This window comes from Metopolophium dirhodum, chromosome 2 (assembly GCF_019925205.1).
Source record: "Metopolophium dirhodum isolate CAU chromosome 2, ASM1992520v1, whole genome shotgun sequence".
NCBI classification, from domain to species: domain Eukaryota; kingdom Metazoa; phylum Arthropoda; class Insecta; order Hemiptera; family Aphididae; genus Metopolophium; species Metopolophium dirhodum.
In genome coordinates, this window is record NC_083561.1 from 40,843,026 (window position 1) to 40,863,015 (window position 19,990).

Sequence of the window (19,990 nt, forward strand, 5' to 3'; positions counted from 1 at the left end):
ATTATAAAATATTATTTGACTAACCACTTAATTTAAACATAAACCAAGTATCAACATTTTTTAACAATAACTACACAATAAATAAGACTGTAGAACCCGTGATATCAAAATAATCAAAGCAAACTGTAAAGTTTATGAAATTATTTTTATATTATTATATATATTATATACATATTTCTTCTGTCCGTGTCTAAGTATTCAAACTACATTATTTAAACAATTGATTGTGTATAAAGACACAAACCAAAAATCATCACACATTATTGTAAAACCATCGCAGAAAACAGAATCTAATAATATTATTATCATCGGTAATTATTTATTACTAGCTGAATTACCAGGTGTTGCCAGGAAAAAAATTCTGATTATTCGACCCCTTTTGGGTGTAACACCCTGTTGAAGCAATGTCTTTTTAAGTGTAAATGATATTATAATAGCCATTAGCCACCGACCGGCGTTGTCCGTGAGATTCGCGAGATTCGTGAGATTTATCAGGTAAGGAACCTAACTGCGGTGGATCGAAGACCCTTCTGTGTGGTTCGTACGTAAGTGTATAATTTAACTCTAAAGTATCAAAGTTTGTCGTTTTTACTTAATTCAACCTACGGCGAATCAATACATTCAATTAATACAAAATCCTAACCGTACTAAAATCCAATGAATAAAAAAAACATACATGCGTTATGCGTATGTATAGATAAAGAAGAAAAATCTTATCTATCTCCGTACAAAATTTCATCGCAATCAGATGAACGGTTAAAGAATGCATAAAGGACACACACATAGACAGGCAGACAGAAAAACATTCATTTATATGTATATATATACTAGCTGATCCTGTGAACCTCGATGCACATTAAAAATGCCAACTCTATAAGAATAATAGATATTGTTTTATAATATAACGGTTAAAATTTACTAAGTCATATTGTAACAACGATATTCACTTTATTTTTAATTATAATAATGCATATTTGTTGTTAAGTTATAAGTGTGTCAGCAAATTTTAATTGAATTTATTTTGGGTCATATTAATGTATTTTTATTCAAGTTTTCGATAGAATGCTATTTATTGAAGACAACATTAGTTTGTATATATTTTTTTTGTATATGCCACTATCAATGAAAATAGTATGATAACACTTACAACGATGACTTAATCGTTTTTAACTTGAAATGACTGACTTGATAGACACTCCAACACGGTTTTAAACATAACATTGTTCCACACACAAAAAGCACCGGACAAGCGACACTCTATTGCTCATTTTGGTTTCTTCTTAGACGGGTGATGACTGACTTGCTAGACATTTTAACATGGTTTTCGAATTTACATTTTTTTTACACTTACAAAAAAAGCAACGGACATACGTCGGGGAATCGTATCATTCAATTGCCGATTTTCATGGGAGATTTCTAGACACTGAAACTCGACTTTATAACATTCCCGCCTTTGAAACAAGACCACCAATGAGCCAGGCTTTATCTTAAATTCTTATTAACAAATCACCTTCGACCACCAAAATCACCTTCATTATAAGTGCGACTTTTATAATTCTACTGTTTTTCCAACACTTTTAGCTAACACTGAGGGTTTGGGGTCTCCCTCGGATAGACTGGAGGGCTAGATTATAATAATATACAGGATGATTCACCAAGCATGCCCGACCCAAGATTTGTAATTTTGCTTGAATAAGTAACATATTATAATAACATATAAGTACATATTATTAAAACAAAAACGTTTATTCATGTAAATTACAGCAGCAGAGCATTTTGTAAATTCGTAATTAATAAATGGTTTAAGATTTTAGAATAAATGGTTTAAGAATCATAGCCGGACACAATAGTACCAGCGCACATGTGAGTGAGATAACGGTGGAAGGGGAGGGGACGTTAAACTCTATAATGTACATTATACTAGTCTATCGTGTCAATAGAACTACAACAACAAAACAACCTCCTGACGATTCGTCCGAATTCCTTCGTCCGGCGCCAAAACGAACGACGTGCAGGACCATCCGTGTTTTGCGTCGCATTCCAAACCGGCAACTCTGGAGCATCACCAGCTACATTTTTACGTTCGGGGATATCCGGCGCAGATACACACATACTGCCATCCAGCGAACTCTTGGCATCACCGCAGTGTTCCGACGATTCCGATCTCTGCAGTATATCGCTGGTGATATGTTGACCTTTTAAATTTGGCGTCGATTGCCACCCAGTCACTGCAAGTGTTTTGCCAGCTAAATTTGGACGTTCGGGGATATCTGGCGCAGATACACACATCCTGCCGTCCAGTACACTCTTGGCACCACCGCGATGTTCCGATGACTCCGGTCTCTGCGGTATATCGTTGGCGACTTGCTGAAATTTTAGATTTGGTGTTGATTGCCACCTAATCTCTGTCATTTTGGTTGAATTTGATTCCATAATGGCCAGGTTAGGCATAGAAGCATATCTATTTGACATATGCATCTGATAATATATAGAGTATAGACAGAATAATCAGCGGAGAAAATTATACGAAAATTCGTAGAATTGAAAATTATTCGTAATGAACGCAAGTAATAAATATTTACAAGTGGTAACTATGTGACACAGATACGAGTTGTAGATTTTTCAAACATTCATATACATGGAAACCACGTAGTTGGCATTTGGCATATCAATAGCGTTATTGAGATATGTACTTCTGCAGTGGCGGCTATCCTCGAAAAAATATGTGTTGCTGAAAATATTTCTAATGACCCACCACCCACCCACCTACAAATATTGGTTAGAAAAAACAAATTACCAATATTCAACAAATTGGTCTTATATTTTTACAATTTTTGATAATTTTTGGGTGTTATCAAAATATAACATATCTATTAGTTAGAAAAAAAAGAAGACAATTTGTGTTAATTAGTTAAAAAATGAATAATAGTTATTACATTGAATTAAGACAACCATTTTTTAAGGAAAATATGTAATATATACAAAATATATACAATATTTATAATATGTAAATATATATAATATATATATGATATATATATGATAATATACCATCATATTATCATGTAAAAAAGGATAATAATATACAATGTCTCAAAATTAGTTTAAAATTGAGATATTATAACTGATTTCAAGGAAGATTTAACTATACATAATATATTAGTGCTCAGTGTACTTAGTACTTACTAAGTCCTTTTTAATATTAATTTTATAAAATCTTTGTTTATTCATAAACATAACAAAACAAAACTTATTCACTTTAAAAATTTAAATACAACAAAGAATTAAAATTTAAATTAAGTGTTTACTTAAAATACTACTTTTATCAAAAAAAATTTTCAATATTTCTTCATGGTTTATACTTTTTGAAATATTCTTCTCGCAACTTATAATCATCAAATCTTCTAACCTATCTTGTGAAATTGTGGTCCGGAGTCTATTTTTGATTATTTTAAGTTTGGAAAAGCTGCGTTCTGTTGATGCGCTTGCAACTGGTAAGGTCAAAATAATTTTTAAAGCTGTATCTAACAAAGGAAATATAGTAGCTAATTGATTGACTTGAAATATTTTATATACAGTCTTTATGCTATCAACATTTGTAACCTTTTTTCGTGACGGAAACAATTCTTCTTTCTCGTGGTTTTGTATTTCTTCTACTTATTCTTCTTCTTCTTCGTCCTCTTTTTCTTCAAATTCTGATATCAAACTGCTATTCATTTTGGTGTTGTAAGAGTTTGGTAGATTTTACCCTACCAAAAACTACCCACGACCAAAGGGGAACACTTTAGTCGTGACCTGTGAGCCGCACCGCGTGAGACCCTCGGGGTCAAGTCGGTGGAGCTCACAGGCTTTGTTGCACGCATGGGCTAATGAAAGCTCAATATTTATGGGGGGAAATAAGTTAAAATAAAATAAATAATACGAATGCTTTTTTTACGGGTAATCAGGTGAGTGTATTGTACACATATAAAATAGTTATTAATTTATAAGGTGGCGCACGGCAAATACACGAAATATAAGGTGGCACATGGCATATACAATTTAAATAAATATAATATAAGAACGAAACCTGGGGACATCTCCCTCGGATAGACTGGAGGGCTAGTTTATAATAATATACAGGATGATTCACCAAGCATGCCCGACCCCAGATTTGTAATTTTGCTTGAATGAGTAACATATTATAATAACATATAAGTACATATTATTAAAACAAAAACGTTTATTCATGTAAATTACAGCAGCAGAGCATTTTGTAAATTCGTAATTATTATTTATAGGTATATTTTTACATAAACATTCCAATTGGTTTGAGGTTACAAATACTTACAATTAGACCACAGTAACTTTAGTTAATATTGTTAGAAGGGAAAAATGAGCTATCTGAGGGCACCAGCTAGTAAACGCTACTACCTACTGATGATTACCCCAATGGACACAAACGGCGTCTACGTCAACAGGTTGATACCCCGCGGACAAATAATACGTCCTTGTTTATTTTTCGAAAAACACATTATAAGACAGTTTAATTGATTTGTTTGTGAAGACCAATCAGTTGATTGGAAATTGAATGCAAATGATACTATAGAGAGATAATTTTTCGTTTTCAATGTTTGTTAAAAAACTCATTCAAAATACTTCGAAAATACCGTGAAATGTGAATCCAAATCGGGACCAATCTTGAGTGCCATCGCTCTGAAGTTCTTTCAAATGATATGATTTATCTGAAATGTATTTAAATTTTAAATAATAATACAACACTTTTACGTACACTGAAGTCTAGGTGAAGAGCTATGGATGACTAAAATTCTATCCACATCTATTAGCTTTTTTAATATAAGTACATGAATTACTGTATAATTATTGATGAAAACAATGTACCTACTATAACAAATGTAATCAAATTAAAAATACTCTTTCGAAATAATTTTATGATTATCTTTTCTTTTATTTTTATAAAATATGTACTGTCGAACAGCTTGAACTTAGAGACTTGAACACGACGTTCGTTATACAACACATTAATGTGTGCACATAAAATGGTATTTAATCATTTAAATCAATATAATATGTGTACACACCTATGTATGAATCCAAGTAAAACTATAATACCTAATTGATTATAACTTATAAGTCAAGCTACATAAAATGTGTAAAAGACATTTGTGATTTACTGATTTTTCTATAAAAAAACAGTTTTACCACGTACAAGAGACCTCAAGTTCTAAAATATAATATTGTATAACAAAATACAAACAAGAGGGAATTGCAGTTACGATGACTTCACATTCGTCTTCGAACAATAACAGCATAGCTGATATTATAATATACAGTCTAGTCCGACAAAAATATATTATTGTCTCAATAGTTCACGGTGAATTTTGTAAAGCTACACTGGTGGTAATTATTTTTGATATGTATTTATTTATATATGTATATATAACCAATTCATTACAAGATAATAATTAATTAATTGCCATAACAGCAAATGAAAAAACGTTCTACGTTTTGTTTTGCCAAGAAGTGAGCAACAGTAATAAACTTGTCTTAATAAGTTTCGTGGCATACCTATCCAGGTAAAAAAAAAAATACAACTAAGATACTTAAGTCTAATACACATATATGTTCTACACATTTATTTATAAGTATTACGTGTAAGTTATTATTATTTTATCAATATGAAAATATTATCAAAATATAATAATTATATTGTACTTGTTTAAAATGTGCACTTTATTCTATACCTAGTCATTTTTTTTTTTTATTTAAATAAGGCTTCAACTCCTGAGGTTATTAGCCTGTGAAAATTACAAAAAAAATATTAAGTGAATATTGGTCTTACAACTATGGAGATACATTACGTTTAACAATATAGGGATTTTGTGGGATATATATACATTTAATTATTTAATTATTAGTAATTTTTCTAAATTAATTTTGCTAAGCCTATGTTTTTGAAAAAATTATATATATTTTTAGTGTTCTCTTCGCCAAGTGCCTGTCGCATTGTTGATGGGTTTCCGAGAATTTGTCTAGAGTTGATGAACTTGGGGCATTCAAGTGTGACGTGTTTGGTTGTCAGCGCTTTGTCACAGAGTTCGCAGGTCGGGCTGTCTTCTTTTGTTATGAGATGCAGGTGTGTTAGACGGGAGTGACCAATCCGAGTTCTTGTGGTGACTACTTCTTCGTGCCTGGATGAGGGTGGAGGAGTTTTCCAAGGGTCGATTGATGTTTTAATTTCTTTTAATTTATTTATGTTTGAAGTCTTCTCCCACGAGTCTTGCCAAAGACTTTTAGTTAGTTTGTTTATTTTTATGAGTGCGTCTTGGAATGTAATTTTGTTTATTAATACCGAGCTGGGTGATGATATTGCTTCGTTGGCTGCCTTGTCCGCTAGTTCGTTGCCATTTATGCCAGTGTGAGAGGGGACCCATAAAAATAAACCATTACAATTCCATTGGATTACCTAGTCATTTATATTATACATTATCGTAATGGTCGAGTATAATATATGCATATTTATTTGTAAGTAAAAACTCGGTTGATAGTAGCGTTTGGTTTACTTAGAACATGATAGATTGTAGGTAGGCAATCAAAGGAAAAATATTTAAATTTACATTATACAGCTAAACAGCTCCAAGGTACATCTAAAGAAGACCAAATGTCTTTGTATATTAATGGTATTTAATTATACAGAAGGAAATTGCTGTAGCATTTCAAATTAAAATAATCTTAATTGATTTTATTGACAGGTATTATATTATGGTTAGTTAATTTAAATCATGCATTGGCTAAATATTAAAGCGATCTAATCAAATGTAATTATATATATATTTTATATGTTTATCATATTATGTTGATCTAATGTCTATCATTATCAATAAGCCCCAAATCAATTTTTTTAATGGTTTAATTGTTCAGTCTATATTATGTGGTTTGTCGTGTCCTTAAAAAAAAAACACTGTAATTATAAAACTGTTGGTTAGGTTAAGAAATTAAATAGGCCATAGATTCATGCAGTAGGTACGCATATTTAATTGTATGTTTGTATAAGTGGTAAAATAAATAAAATAAAGTTTACAACTTGTTTTTTATTTTTCTTAACATACAAAAATAATTGTAATAATTGATCAATAATTTAACACATTTAAATCAGACATAATATTATATACAAATTAAAAACAGTCAACATTGGAAGTATTATTTATTTCTTTATATCAATTAGCAGCATCTTTTCCAGCACACATTTGTTGGATCAGAAACTGTTAGTGCCTGTTGGTGAAATTATGTTATATTAAGTAACCAATTGAATGACTAACGATTTTTTACAACTTTTCCATTTAACCTATGTATTATTCTTCAAAAGCTAACCAGTGGCTGAGTGGCATGTTAAGTTAGGGCTATAGTCATCTAGCTGATGAAAAAATGGTAGGTACTGGTTTCTAATTTCTCCATCCAATTTATATCTACTAGCTTTACTAGACTTAACAATGTGCTGAATAGTCTATAAAAAATAGCCCACAAGTCAGATGGACAAGTTGTAAAGCTAACTTTGTCTAAACTTGTTCATCTAACTTAAGTGCCATTTTTTATAGACTATTCAGCACATTGTTAAGTCTAGTAAAGCTAGTAGATATAAATTGGATGGAGCAATTAGAAACCAGTACCTACCATTTTTGCATCAGCTAGATCTACTATAGCCCTAACTTAACATGCCACTCAGCCACTGAATAGCTTTTGAAAAATGGTACACAGAAAAGATGGAAAAGTTGTAAAAAATCGTCAGTCATTCAATTGGTTTCTTAATATAACATGATTTCACTAACAGGCACAAACGGTTTCTGATCTAACAAGTGTATGCTGGAAAAGATGCTGCTAATTGGTATAAAGAAATTTTTTAAAACCAATGACTGTGTAAAATGTTATCCTAATGATTATATATTACTGATATTATTGTGGACACAGAATTTTATCATCATCATTTATAAATACTATAGTATTCTATGTTGCATTCTGGCAACTTTGTTTTCAGAAAGCCAATCGTTTTTTCAGGTTCGTTAAAAATTTTTATATTTTTCAACTCCAAATGTTTTAATGCCCTGTAAATTAAAATTATTAATCAATGTAAATTGTATTAAATACATTAATCGTATCCCTACTGGAGATGTTTCAATGATATTATTCCTTGGTCAGAAACATTTGCACAGTTATTAATTTTCAAGCTTGTCAAGTGATCTTTCAATATATTAAGTTCAACTAATGCTTTATTATTAATTGACTTACATCCATCAAATTCCACTTCAGAAATATGTTTACAGTTTTCTGTAAAATTAACATTTTATAAGTTATCAATATCATCCAAAAATAAATGTTCTTATTATTTATTACACATATCGAGAAACATACTAAAATAACTAAACCCCATATGTGAAATTGAAGCTTGATTTCCAGCATAAACTTTCTGTATTAGAAACTGTTCACGGCGAACTGTTGTTGTATTGGGCAGGCAATCGTAATGTCGGACATATTCCTTACAACCTTTAAATTTGACATGTGCACCATTTTTCATGAGCCATTCGGCACATGCCAAATTAGGGCCAATTTCTTTGATACGATCATCATCCAAACTTTTTTTCATATAAAATAACAATAGAAATAAAGCTATAATGCACTTTAATACTTAATCCTTGTCATTTAATTATTGTAAAAGCACTTACCGGTTGAATGTGTCATCAATCCATTGCCATAAGGAACGTGTATTCATTCCAATTCTAGTTTTTCTGAAAAAAATTGATTCTAAAGTTTTTAAAATCTGCATGATCTTATTATCTCAAAACTAACACAATTACGCAAAACAATACAATGTTAGCTCTATTATTGCACTTAAGGATTATAATTATCAGTCAGAGATGAGTGACGATAATTACACGTGTATTATAAGACATAAGTCCGTGTTTGATAATAAACAAATACAAAAACCAGGGCAACGAATCCTTGTAACAATTGAATACCTCCTTGTAATATATTAAAAAAGTGGGCAAGCGATACCACTCTGCTTACAGTAGATTTTCGAGTGTACTTCATCAATAACTAATTAAATATTTAATAAATTATAGGTGTAGTTTCTGAACTTTAAAAATTGTCTTCAGACGCTAAATTAAAAGTGAAAACACATAATTGACTTATTGTAAAATCAATACATCCATCGCTCCACTCAGAATCTGTGTCTCCTGAAAATTAAAAAGAAAGGATATTTCTGGTTATTTTACCAGTACGTGTGGCCTCAGAGCCAAAAGATGCTAAATTGATTTTTTCGAAAATCCACTTTTTGATATAAATGGGTTTATTGGTCAATGGTCTATAATCCAAGCTCACATCCAACTTTGTAGGTTCATTATTTAAGGAGTTATCCAGAACTAAAAGGTGCCAAATCGACCAAATTTACACTTTTGTTTTTCTTATAGCGATCTAAATAGCACCTTTTTGTTCTTATTAATAGTGTTAAAACCAAAAGGTTCTATCTGCACGATAAAAGAAATTAGTGAGAAACAAAAAGTACTATCTCATATTCATTGTATCAACCATACAATAATAAAATGATGGTATACAATACCCTTGACCCCCTCCCAAATTACTGCCTTAAAATAGGAATCTATAAATGAAAAGCTAATGTCACATTATTTTTTATTTTGCGGTTGGTAATGTCTTAGTAAAAACAAACATTTAATTCAGAACGAAACAGTTCTAACTAAGTGAAAAAAATTATATTAACAACCAAAAGGTTATATCTGAAGAACTTTTTGGTTCTTACCGGAGATTTTTTACAATTTTGTTTTTTTTACGTTACGTTTTGATTAAAATAAAAAAAACAAATTACTGTTACTAACGCAGAACAACTTTGTGAATTTTTGAATGTGCCAATCACTAAAAATCATTCATTACGAAAAAAAAATACAGTTTCAAGTGGAAAATAGTTTAAAATAGCTCTCCTGAACAATTTGATATTTCGAGATGGTGGCACCTTTTGGTTCTGAGCCCACGAGTACCCTCAACTATGACTTATGAGTGCAAAATATAGTGTAATGATGGTGTGTAATTTATGATTGAATACTTTGATACATTCCAAAAGTTTTTGTGGTGTGAATTAATATTTATTATATTTTGTATAATGGCCTGCATTGATTTAAAACAAATTGTAAAATTAAATTACATTTTTACTTAACACGTTCTGTTTTTACGACATGATCTAAGGTGCAGAGTACAGACCATGAAATCTGGAGTTAAGGATACCAAATTCCTACAGCGTTGGAACCATTAATATTATACACAAGTTAATATCAACGGTTTGTAAAAAAAATTGTCTCGTAGAAGAACATCGTACGCATATTTCTCCACCAGTCTGCGCGGCTGTCATCACGACAAACGAATACACGATTAAACCTTATTAGTTATTAGATATAGGCCGAAGATACTCAAACGGTTTTATGTGAATAAATAAATTCATTTATTATTTGATAACAAACATAAACGTATAGGTTTGTAGGTATACATCAATATATTGTAACCATTAACGTTTAAGTCCAATTTATAATATTACATATATATATATATAATTAATATTTAACTGTTAAAATGTATAATATTGATTTTAATCAACGGAATTATTATCTGGAGACTACGGTATAGATACTTATCAAATATGTATTATCGTAGTAACTTTTCCATACCCCTTGCAATATTGTCGCTGAACAATATGAAGGTTTCTATCGATGCATAATTCGCATAAATCGTAAACTCTAGCTATGGTGACACCATACTGCACAAAAAAAATAATAAAAATAAAATGTTAAACCGCGAGGCCGTCAGTGCCTTAGTTAGCCCTAAGGTATTTAAGGATAATAATTAGGACTTAGTACTATATTTTAGTACTTTATCGGCATCAAATTGCATTGAGATAAATTATGTATTCACACATGTTATAGTAAGCAAATTTTCTACTTTAGCTTATCTCTGGAATTTGATTACGTTCCTTTTATGCACACACAACTTTACAGTGATATTTCAATATTAATTATAAATATGGTACCTATACCTATCTACCAAACCTACCTATAAATTATGTAATTGTGAGAAATTATATAACCGTATGTTCACCCCGTAATTAGATGAATCGTTGCTCCTATTATGCAACCACCCCCTATTTATATGTACATAATAATTAATAATAATATTATGACGAATTTCATTGTTTATTCGTGAATTTCTAACAAATACTATTGAGATTGTACAATCCCGTACCTTTATAAAAAAAATGCGTGTTTCCGTTTGACCTGGATGTATAAAAAATTCGATTTAGACAGACAATAGTACTCATAGCACGTATCGACTATCAGAAGTAAATACGGGAAAACCACAATCGAATCAAATTTTTGTTTATTGTTTCGTCGGATTTACAAAGACAACAAATGATTGCTACTTTCCGTCTCTAGCGACGTAAAAAAACGATATTTTTCGACGAAACCTTTCCAAGGTCCGTAGTAATGTAGCTTATTATATTATATTGTATTTACGATTACAGAAACAATTTAATGTATATGCAATACAAAGATCATGAAATATAAAAAACGCGGTTTATCCTTTCGGTGAACATTTTCGTACATTTTCTTCGCACGTCAACAAAGTTAGAACTGTGTGTGTTTGTGTATGTGTTTTTTAAATACTTTAAATTTTTTGTCACTAAAATTGGAAATTGTTTGTCATGATATTGTTGAATTGTACACTTTTCAATAATAATATTAAACTATATAATATATTGTTATTATTGTCAAACTATTTATACTATTTAGAAATTATTGTAGATACTTACTTATTATATTAATTGCTATCGTTTATTATGTCTTAATAGTAAGTTATATTGATTTGGAACAGCGCAATAGTAGTTTATGTCGAAGTTTCGTTTTATAATATACGGTGTTCAACGATCGAGGGACTTATTTTTTAGTGCATCCGAATATCGTTGCCGCGTACCCTTTTAAACGTGATTGAATGGCTTTTTCTTTGGGCTCGTTCGTAAGCAGGTAAAAAATTTCGAATTTGCGTCACCGAGTTTCTCTCGATATAGTATAATGCTGCTCACGAGATCCGTTACGGCGGAGAAACGACTCACAAACGACCGTTGCGACAGGGGTGGGGGGGGGAGGTAAGGGGCAGTCGAGGCGGGGTTATTTTATTTTATTTTTATCGTCGCTAAATAACGCGGTCCCGAGGGACGCTGTAGCTGTTTATTCGGAACATGAACTGCACTGGGAATCTTCTCATTTGTCTCCGTCGGAGTACATAATATACATGCGGGCGGCACGTGATAAGAAACGCGACTTCGTTCACGTGACGCACTATTGTCCGGCAGTTGTCCTAGTTTGTAACAATTAAGTCAAATCACGACAATAGACGTTATTAATCTATTCTAACGAACGGACAATGGACTTAAGTCCAATATGCATAGGCGCAATAGCCAAATTATTTTGGGTGGACTAAAGCCCCATTCTATAATATTTTCTAGACATTATATTATAATAATATGCTCAGTACTAATTACTGACTTTTAAACTGGTGGGACTTGGTAGAAACATGCGGGAACTAAGTCCCCTATTCGCGCCAATGCCAATATCCAATACACGTCTTGGTCAGGTGGAACTGATGAATTCTTTTCATTATTGTACTTTTTTGATGAAACAAATTGTAATTATTAATTTATAATTATAAAAAAAAAAATACAATATTATATGCGTGCGAGTGTACATTTATTTACACATTAGCACTGACGCTCGAGCAAACATTTGTAAACATTGTTATACTACGTCATATATTTTATTTGTCTGATTTCCTTTTTAACTGCAGACGTAGGTAGTTATTGATTTATCGTTGACTCCTAAAACCGCACACTTGCGATAAAATACAGGAAAAAACCGCACACATTTTTTAGGTTAGAACAGCACAATTTTAAAAATTGTTGTATCCAAAAACCGCACACATGACTTTGACCACTAAAAGGTCATTACTATAGTATTTTATAATGCATATGCATAGTTATATGCAAACAAAATTAAAAAATTTAAACAAGTGCTCGTAAAAAAAATAAATAATTTAATCAATAAAAATAAAAATAAAAAATATTACTATTATCCATGTATTTACTAATTTGTTTTTGTTTTTCAATTGGACGGACAATATTCTACACTCCATTATGGGACTTATACGTTTTAACCACTATGAAAACAAGACCGGCTAGTAACGAGTGGCTAAATACGTGACTAAAGAATTAAGACTTAAAACGTGTTCACATGATTATTGTATAAATATATAGTATCTTATTCATTATTTAGCGGAACAAATAGCGTGCGATTTTAATGATTCAATAGTGAGCTAATGGTCCCTTAAATAAGATTTAGAGGCCCAGGATTGGTCCATTACATTTTTAGTGAACCATTAAATTTAATAAATTGTTTGTGCAACCCAGAATAAAAGTGACCGACAAAGTGTGCAGCGGTTTTTGTCTATCGGCCTTATTGGGGTCGAAATGAAAAGTGTGAGGTTTTTGGATGCAAACTAATTTATATCGACGTTAAGCCATATGCAATTAATTAGTTTATTCTTCAAAATATATGATGCTTTCACATAAAATGAATCGATAAATTATATAGGTCATGAGAAGAAATTAAAATTGGGAAGGTATAACAGTGCATGCCGATATGTGTAATAGTGAAACACAATTACATTTATATATGCGAATCACCTATACATACCTAATGAGTAATCTCGCCAATAATGTATCAAGACCAATTTCGTTAAATATTTTTAAGTTTTTTTATAGTAAATTTTGTTATACGAAAATGTTTCCATCATTAGTTGTTTATAGTATTTTTTTTTTTTTTTTTGTTAGAGAGATTGTTGTAATTAGCTATTTACAATACATGTATAGGTAAGTAATTATACTGTGAATGATTTTAAATCATTGCGATTTTTTTCTTAATTGATTGTAAATTTGTTCACGTGACGCACTATTGTCCGGCAGTTGTCCTAGTTTGTAACAATTAAGTCAAATCACGACAATCGACGTTATTAATCTATTCTAACGAACGGACAATGGACTTAAGTCCAATATGCATAGGCGCAATAGCCAAATTATTTTGGGTGGACTAAAGCCCCATTCTATAATATTTTCTAGACATTATATTATAATAATATGCTCAGTACTAATTACTGACTTTTAAACTGGGGGGGACTTGGTAGAAACATGCGGGAACTAAGTCCCCTATTCGCGCCAATGCCAATATCCAATACACGTCTTGGTCAGGTGGAACTGATGAATTCTTTTCATTATTGTACTTTTTTATAGAAAAAAATTAGTTTCTTTATGGAAAAATAAATAGAAACATCGTATATTTTAAACCGTTTGGGAATAACAATATTATTTCTCATACAACGTATTAGATACACAACACATTTAGTATATTATATTAGTTTATTACAGGCACATAACCAACACTATGACGTTTCTTTTTTGGGGAAATCCCAACCGAGTTCCGGTTTTTCGGCCACAGCCATGTAGACCATAGCACCCCGGTTTGGCAGCGGTTGAATGGCCACGTAGGTCCGTTTGTCCGGCGTCCAGTGGCATTGATATGGAAGAGGTTTAGGTGGAGGAATTGGCTTATCGAAAGGTCCGGGCTCGGGTTTCTAAATAATATTTGTATATTAGACACAGGTGTACTTATAATCGCTTATATATATATTTTAGACTAGTTGGCCGAAATAATTTCAAACCGTTTAATTTAAGTAAGTTAGATTTAATTATTTTACTCAAACCGGATGTTATAATGTATTATAATATTATAACTGCCGAGTTTTCACTCATAGTTAGTATTAATAGTTACTGTGGAAATTGTTATTGGTCTAATTTATTATAGTTTTCAAAAAAAAAAAAAAAAATGATTTTAGATTAATCCTGTTAAATATATAGTCGTCGACGTTATTTTATAGATACATACCTACTTTCTATGGGTTTTTTTTTTAAAAAGAAAGGTCGCGAAAAAGTCGGTAGTTGTTTTCGTTTGACCTACCAAAACACTGAGGAATCGTCTTTCAAAAGCGGTAATAATAATATTATTGCACTCAAAATGTTTGACAGGTAATATTATAATGTAGCTAGGTGTCTATAATCTCTCATCCCCCTCATCTCCGCTCATCACCCGCGTGTCTACGGCGTCGGTGTTTCTGGCACTTACTCCCCAATTGCAGCAAGTCGGAAATTGTCCGGTCTCGGCAATCGTCCGCCTGACGACTCCCATGAAATATTTCATGAAATTGTTCCGGTGTTTCAACACGTTCACGTCCCTGCTCTGCAGAGCCTTTGCTCGATTTATCCACTTTTCGGTGATGCCTCTGTCTGTAGAACGAAAACGAAATCGTTATAATTATAGGTACCTATATAGTCCGACGACGACGATATAACGTGGTATACTATTGAACGCGAGACCAGTGGACAAATTTCAATGACACCATTATCATAATATTATCGAAATCAGTTATTTTGTTCGGGAAAAACAACAATAAGCATAATGCGATATTAATCGGTTTAGTTCGATAATAATTATAATAATTTAAAAGAAAAAAAAAGCCACAACGGTAAAATATTATAAAATATTACCATCCATGTCCCTCATCAGCGGTATCATAGTCTTAGCGACCTCCGTCATTTCGGTGAATTCTTGTGCGTAGTCTGTCATGTTAATACTTCGAGAATTTTACGCTGTTCTTCGAAAGATCTCAATATCGTTAAAATAAAATCTGTATATTTGTATGCTACCAATTGTTTAAAAGCAATACGAGTGTATAATAGTATTGTTTTTTTGAATAGCAACGTCAGACGAATACGCACTAGTTACCCAGCTGTTATTATAATTCCAGCCAATTGCCGTATAAAAATGTATAATATTATTACTACCAATTTTATTAATATATTATTAGGATTGTCATTGCCACATATTATTTGCTACCTACGCTTACGATACTCAAAACATAATGTTATAGTGCACTGTTTCCGGTTAATAATAATATTGACCAAAACGCATTGAAAAGTATGATCCATTTTATTCGTGATTGGAATTAGTAAGTACCCAGCGTTGGGAATCGTCTAGATAAAATTATTTCTTCAATTATCTTATCTAGATAAAAATAATTAAATCATCTAATTATCTCATCTAGATAAATGTAATGGTTATCTGTGGTAATTTATCTAGATGAATAATATAATAATAAGAATATTTTTAAATACTGAAATAGTCAATAATTTACGAGAACCGAGTAGTGATTCCAAATTCCAATATTATTATGGTTAAAAAAATAAATGTTTACTGAAATGTTGTCAGTCTTATTTAGTTATTTTATCTTTATTCATGTTGTATCAAAAATGTAAATTGTATATTATTTTAGGTGAGAAATGACATTATTAATGAATAAATATTATCTAATTAGTAATTAGGTACTAATAAATTACACTATTTATAGTATAATTTTAAAAAAATTATCTATTTCTTTATCTAGATAAAAAAAAATGATGTTATATTTATCTTATCTAGATAAATTTTGTATGAATTATCTGTTATCTTATCCAGATGATTTTTTGGTTATCTATTCCCAACACTGTAGGTACCTAAGGCATATTTAGTATTTTAGTTATAGTTTGAATACTGAATATTATTATATTAAATGATTAATTACTGATTTAACTTAATTTAATAAGCATCTATATGAAAACAGGTCATAGTTAAAATCAAATAAGATTTTCAACAAAAATATCTAATAATTAAAGAAAGCGATAAACTTTAAAAACGCTATTTAGATACCAATAATAATTTTTATACGGTAAAAGTGGTTTTTCGAATATTTTATATAATTACTTTTTCAATTTTTAATTAAGTAAGTTTGGTAATTGGAAAAAAATCTGAATTTTGAAAACTTCAAGAGTTTTTGGTAAATAGGAAAATAGTCAACATTCAACTCAGCAGTAATAATGAGTAGGGCGTAATTACAAATTAAGTTCGATTTAATATAAGATATTAATGAGATGGATCCATACACAAGCCTTGACAATTTTTTTTTTTTTAAACTTTTTTATTAATTTATGATGGCTAGAAAGTTAATTATCAGTTAACTTTTTAACCGTTACAAAAATAGTCAATTTTAGCTAGATTTTTCATTAGCAACGCAGACATCCGAAACTTAGGTTCAAATGAAACAAAATTGACCATAGGCCAACGTCTCTAATGGACACGCAACTCACAAACCCCATGGGCGAACGGCGTCCTATGGATATATATGCGTCGAACAAACACATTTTTGCCAATATACCTATAACAACCGAAAACGACTACGTAGAAAATAATTTATTGTTCAAATGAAATCCCTTCTCCCAATCAACTGTCAGATAAACAATATTATTAAAACGTCAAAAACTAACACCTAACGTGCTCTCTCTATGGTTTTCAAAACGTACATACAATAAATTAATCTTTCACAAACCTCTTTCACGAACACACTATATCATTTATCACGCCTTTGTAATTGTGCATAGTACTGACCGCCAGCCAATTAGTATCAATATACTATAATATACAATATAACTTATCAAACGTAAAAGAGCCTAAAGAGCATTATAACATTTTTTTAAACATCACTGAGCCCCAATAACAATTATGAATAGGTAGTTTCTATATTTTATAATCTACTAATAATTCTGTTTACAAGTTTTACAATTTGTTTTTTTTCTTTTACTAAATAAAATATCGTGTATAATTATTTGTCTACATTTAAAAATAAAATGTTTGATGTTCTTGATTTTGATTAGTCAGTATTCTTATTGAACAACAACATAATACTATAAGTTATAGTTAATATTAATAATATTAATAGGTATATAGATCCATAATAATTAAAAACCTTTGTTTTTTTTAAATAAAAACTGTTGATTTCTTATAATATGTAGGTACAATATATTATAATAATATGATGTTGGCTTTGTAATGAACTAAACAATTTTTTTTTATTTAAAGTTACAAGGTTTAAAATTATTGATAAACTAAAGCTAATATTCTTATAAAAGTTTTAATCATTTAAACTGAAACATAAATGTTAAAAATCTTATAGAATGTGTTTAAACAAAAATGTATCTGTCCATTGGTACTCAACTAATTTATAAAAACATTTTTATCATAAATATTATGTTTCCTAAGAAATTGCTTAACCATTGACAACATAAGTTATGGTAATAATTATACTCTGTATTATATTAACATGGAAAACAAATTTATTATCTATTAACTATGGAGTAGGTATATAAATAAAAACAAATAAATAAATAACTACAAATAGTATTGATTATACACTAATAATAATAAGACGAATAAGATAATCTAAAAAAATGTTTTACATAAAAATATTATTGTCATAATAAACTGATTTCTTAAATAATTTTCTTCCATCAGAATAAATAAAACTATTAATTAAAGGATAGAATTTAAAAATAAATACATAATAGTATAACTATTTTGGTGGATTTGTGTAGTGTGGTATTATATTACTAAAATTGATTGCCACTTATCAACATTAACTTGTGTTCAAATATTATAATATTTGTATAGTTGCATAAATAATGCATATTACTATTTCATTTATTCAGGTCATTGTCTATTATTTTAAGTTTCTATATAATATTTAGTATTTTTTAATTTTTTTTATAGATAAACGGCCGTTCAAAAAATGTTCCAGATTTCACTTCTATATAATATTCCATAAAATATAAACATTTATAAAAAAAAAATATTTAACAATAATATTAAATTTTAGCTTTAAGCTATTCTGCTTATTAAATTATTTGTAACAAGCATTCTGCATGAAGAATCAATGATTACAATGTTTATAATTTAAATCGTATTCGATTTTATAAAATAAAATATATAATCAATTATGATATATTATTGCTGTTGTCTTATCTTAATATTAAATGTAAAATACAACTTACAATTATAATTTTTATTGGTGATAATAATTATTGTATGTATTATTAAAAATAATTAGGCGTTTACTTAAATATGATTAAATTAATCATTTTAGCCTTTTTATTTATATAAATATGGTACTAACTATATTTCGATCAATTCCTATCTGACGCGAGTCGTATCAAAAATAAACTGGAAATTGAAATTACATGATTACGTCATGTATAATGTTATGATGAACAATATTGTGATTTTAGGATACTATTTTTGTGAACACAGACTTTTGGAAGGACTTGGATGGTTACTTCGAGAGTGATTATGTTTAATAAAATTATGCGAAAAATGGGTATCCTAATAGAGTTATTTTACAATACTGATAATCTAGTCGCATCTACTTTTTAGAATATTATATAGTTATGGTACTGATATGTAAAATAAAAATTACGATCAAAAACTAAAATTATATGCATATATTTTACTCAGATAATATTGGTTTAGTTTAAGAAAACAAACAAAACAAAACGATTAGGCTCCTAACATTTTTTTAACTGAGTAACCGGGAATGGAATAGAAAAACAAAATTATCATGAGGAATATCGCCAGCACAATGATCCCCTTCAAAATTTTCCATTTATAATTGTGCCAAATTATGTAACGTATAGATTTAAATGGATTTAGGAACCACATGAATGAAGCATCTGGTCGGCTGCAAAAATAAAATAATAACCATATTTTAATATTGTATTGTACATGACGTGAATCAAATGAATTTAATTCAAAATTCATATTTTACTTTGGCTTATCCAACGGATCTGGTTCATTGCGCCCAATACCCGCGGGAATCTTTTCCGCTTCGTCGGTGGTAAGCAAGTGTAACTCGGCCTCAACCTTCCCCTGTAAAATGGAGTTTTGCGAAAATTACAATAATATTAAAT

The 19,990-nt window shown here is 30.0% G+C and overlaps 3 protein-coding genes across 4 annotated transcripts in view; all 3 read right to left on the reverse strand.

Annotated features, from left to right (window-relative positions):
- Positions 1 to 7,978: 7,978 nt before the first annotated feature.
- LOC132938938 (ATP synthase subunit s, mitochondrial-like) lies at positions 7,979 to 8,818 on the reverse strand. Its single transcript, XM_061005918.1, has 4 exons — positions 8,718 to 8,818; positions 8,407 to 8,627; positions 8,160 to 8,322; positions 7,979 to 8,099 (listed from the first exon to the last, which is right to left on the reverse strand). The coding sequence occupies exons 1-4, from the start codon at positions 8,816 to 8,818 to the stop codon at positions 7,979 to 7,981; spliced, it is 606 nt and encodes a 201-aa protein (XP_060861901.1).
- Positions 8,819 to 13,462: 4,644 nt separating this feature from the next.
- Positions 13,463 to 15,858, reverse strand: LOC132939806 (uncharacterized). The gene is made up of 3 exons (XM_061007187.1): positions 15,707 to 15,858; positions 15,285 to 15,445; positions 13,463 to 14,736 (listed from the first exon to the last, which is right to left on the reverse strand). The coding sequence occupies exons 1-3, from the start codon at positions 15,783 to 15,785 to the stop codon at positions 14,545 to 14,547; spliced, it is 432 nt and encodes a 143-aa protein (XP_060863170.1). The 5' UTR covers positions 15,786 to 15,858; the 3' UTR covers positions 13,463 to 14,544.
- Positions 15,859 to 19,156: 3,298 nt separating this feature from the next.
- The window catches only part of LOC132939222 (otoferlin-like), a 160,227-nt gene continuing 159,393 nt past the window's right edge, over positions 19,157 to 19,990 (reverse strand). For both annotated transcript variants that reach the window (XM_061006290.1, XM_061006291.1), the window contains exons 36-37: positions 19,849 to 19,949; positions 19,157 to 19,761 (exon numbers count right to left, since the gene is read on the reverse strand). In XM_061006290.1, the coding sequence (XP_060862273.1) occupies positions 19,581 to 19,761; positions 19,849 to 19,949 (282 nt within the window). In that variant the 3' untranslated portion in view covers positions 19,157 to 19,580. The remainder of the gene's footprint in view (positions 19,762 to 19,848; positions 19,950 to 19,990) is intronic.

What these genes read in the sequence shown, in the direction of transcription:
- LOC132938938 (XM_061005918.1), bottom strand. Translation starts at nt 8,818, where the DNA reads ATGCAGATTTTAAAAACTTTAGAATCAATTTTTTTCAGAAAAACTAGA. An exon ending in ATTGATGACACATTCAACCG is followed by an intron (nt 8,628 to 8,717) that starts GTAAGTGCTTTT and finishes TATGAAAAAAAG; the next exon opens with TTTGGATGATGATCGTATCA. An exon ending in TATGGGGTTTAGTTATTTTA is followed by an intron (nt 8,323 to 8,406) that starts GTATGTTTCTCG and finishes TTAATTTTACAG; the next exon opens with AAAACTGTAAACATATTTCT.
- LOC132939806 (XM_061007187.1), bottom strand. Translation starts at nt 15,785, where the DNA reads ATGACAGACTACGCACAAGAATTCACCGAAATGACGGAGGTCGCTAAG. An exon ending in GCTGATGAGGGACATGGATG is followed by an intron (nt 15,446 to 15,706) that starts GTAATATTTTAT and finishes TTCGTTCTACAG; the next exon opens with ACAGAGGCATCACCGAAAAG. An exon ending in CGACTTGCTGCAATTGGGGA is followed by an intron (nt 14,737 to 15,284) that starts GTAAGTGCCAGA and finishes AATATTATTTAG; the next exon opens with AAACCCGAGCCCGGACCTTT.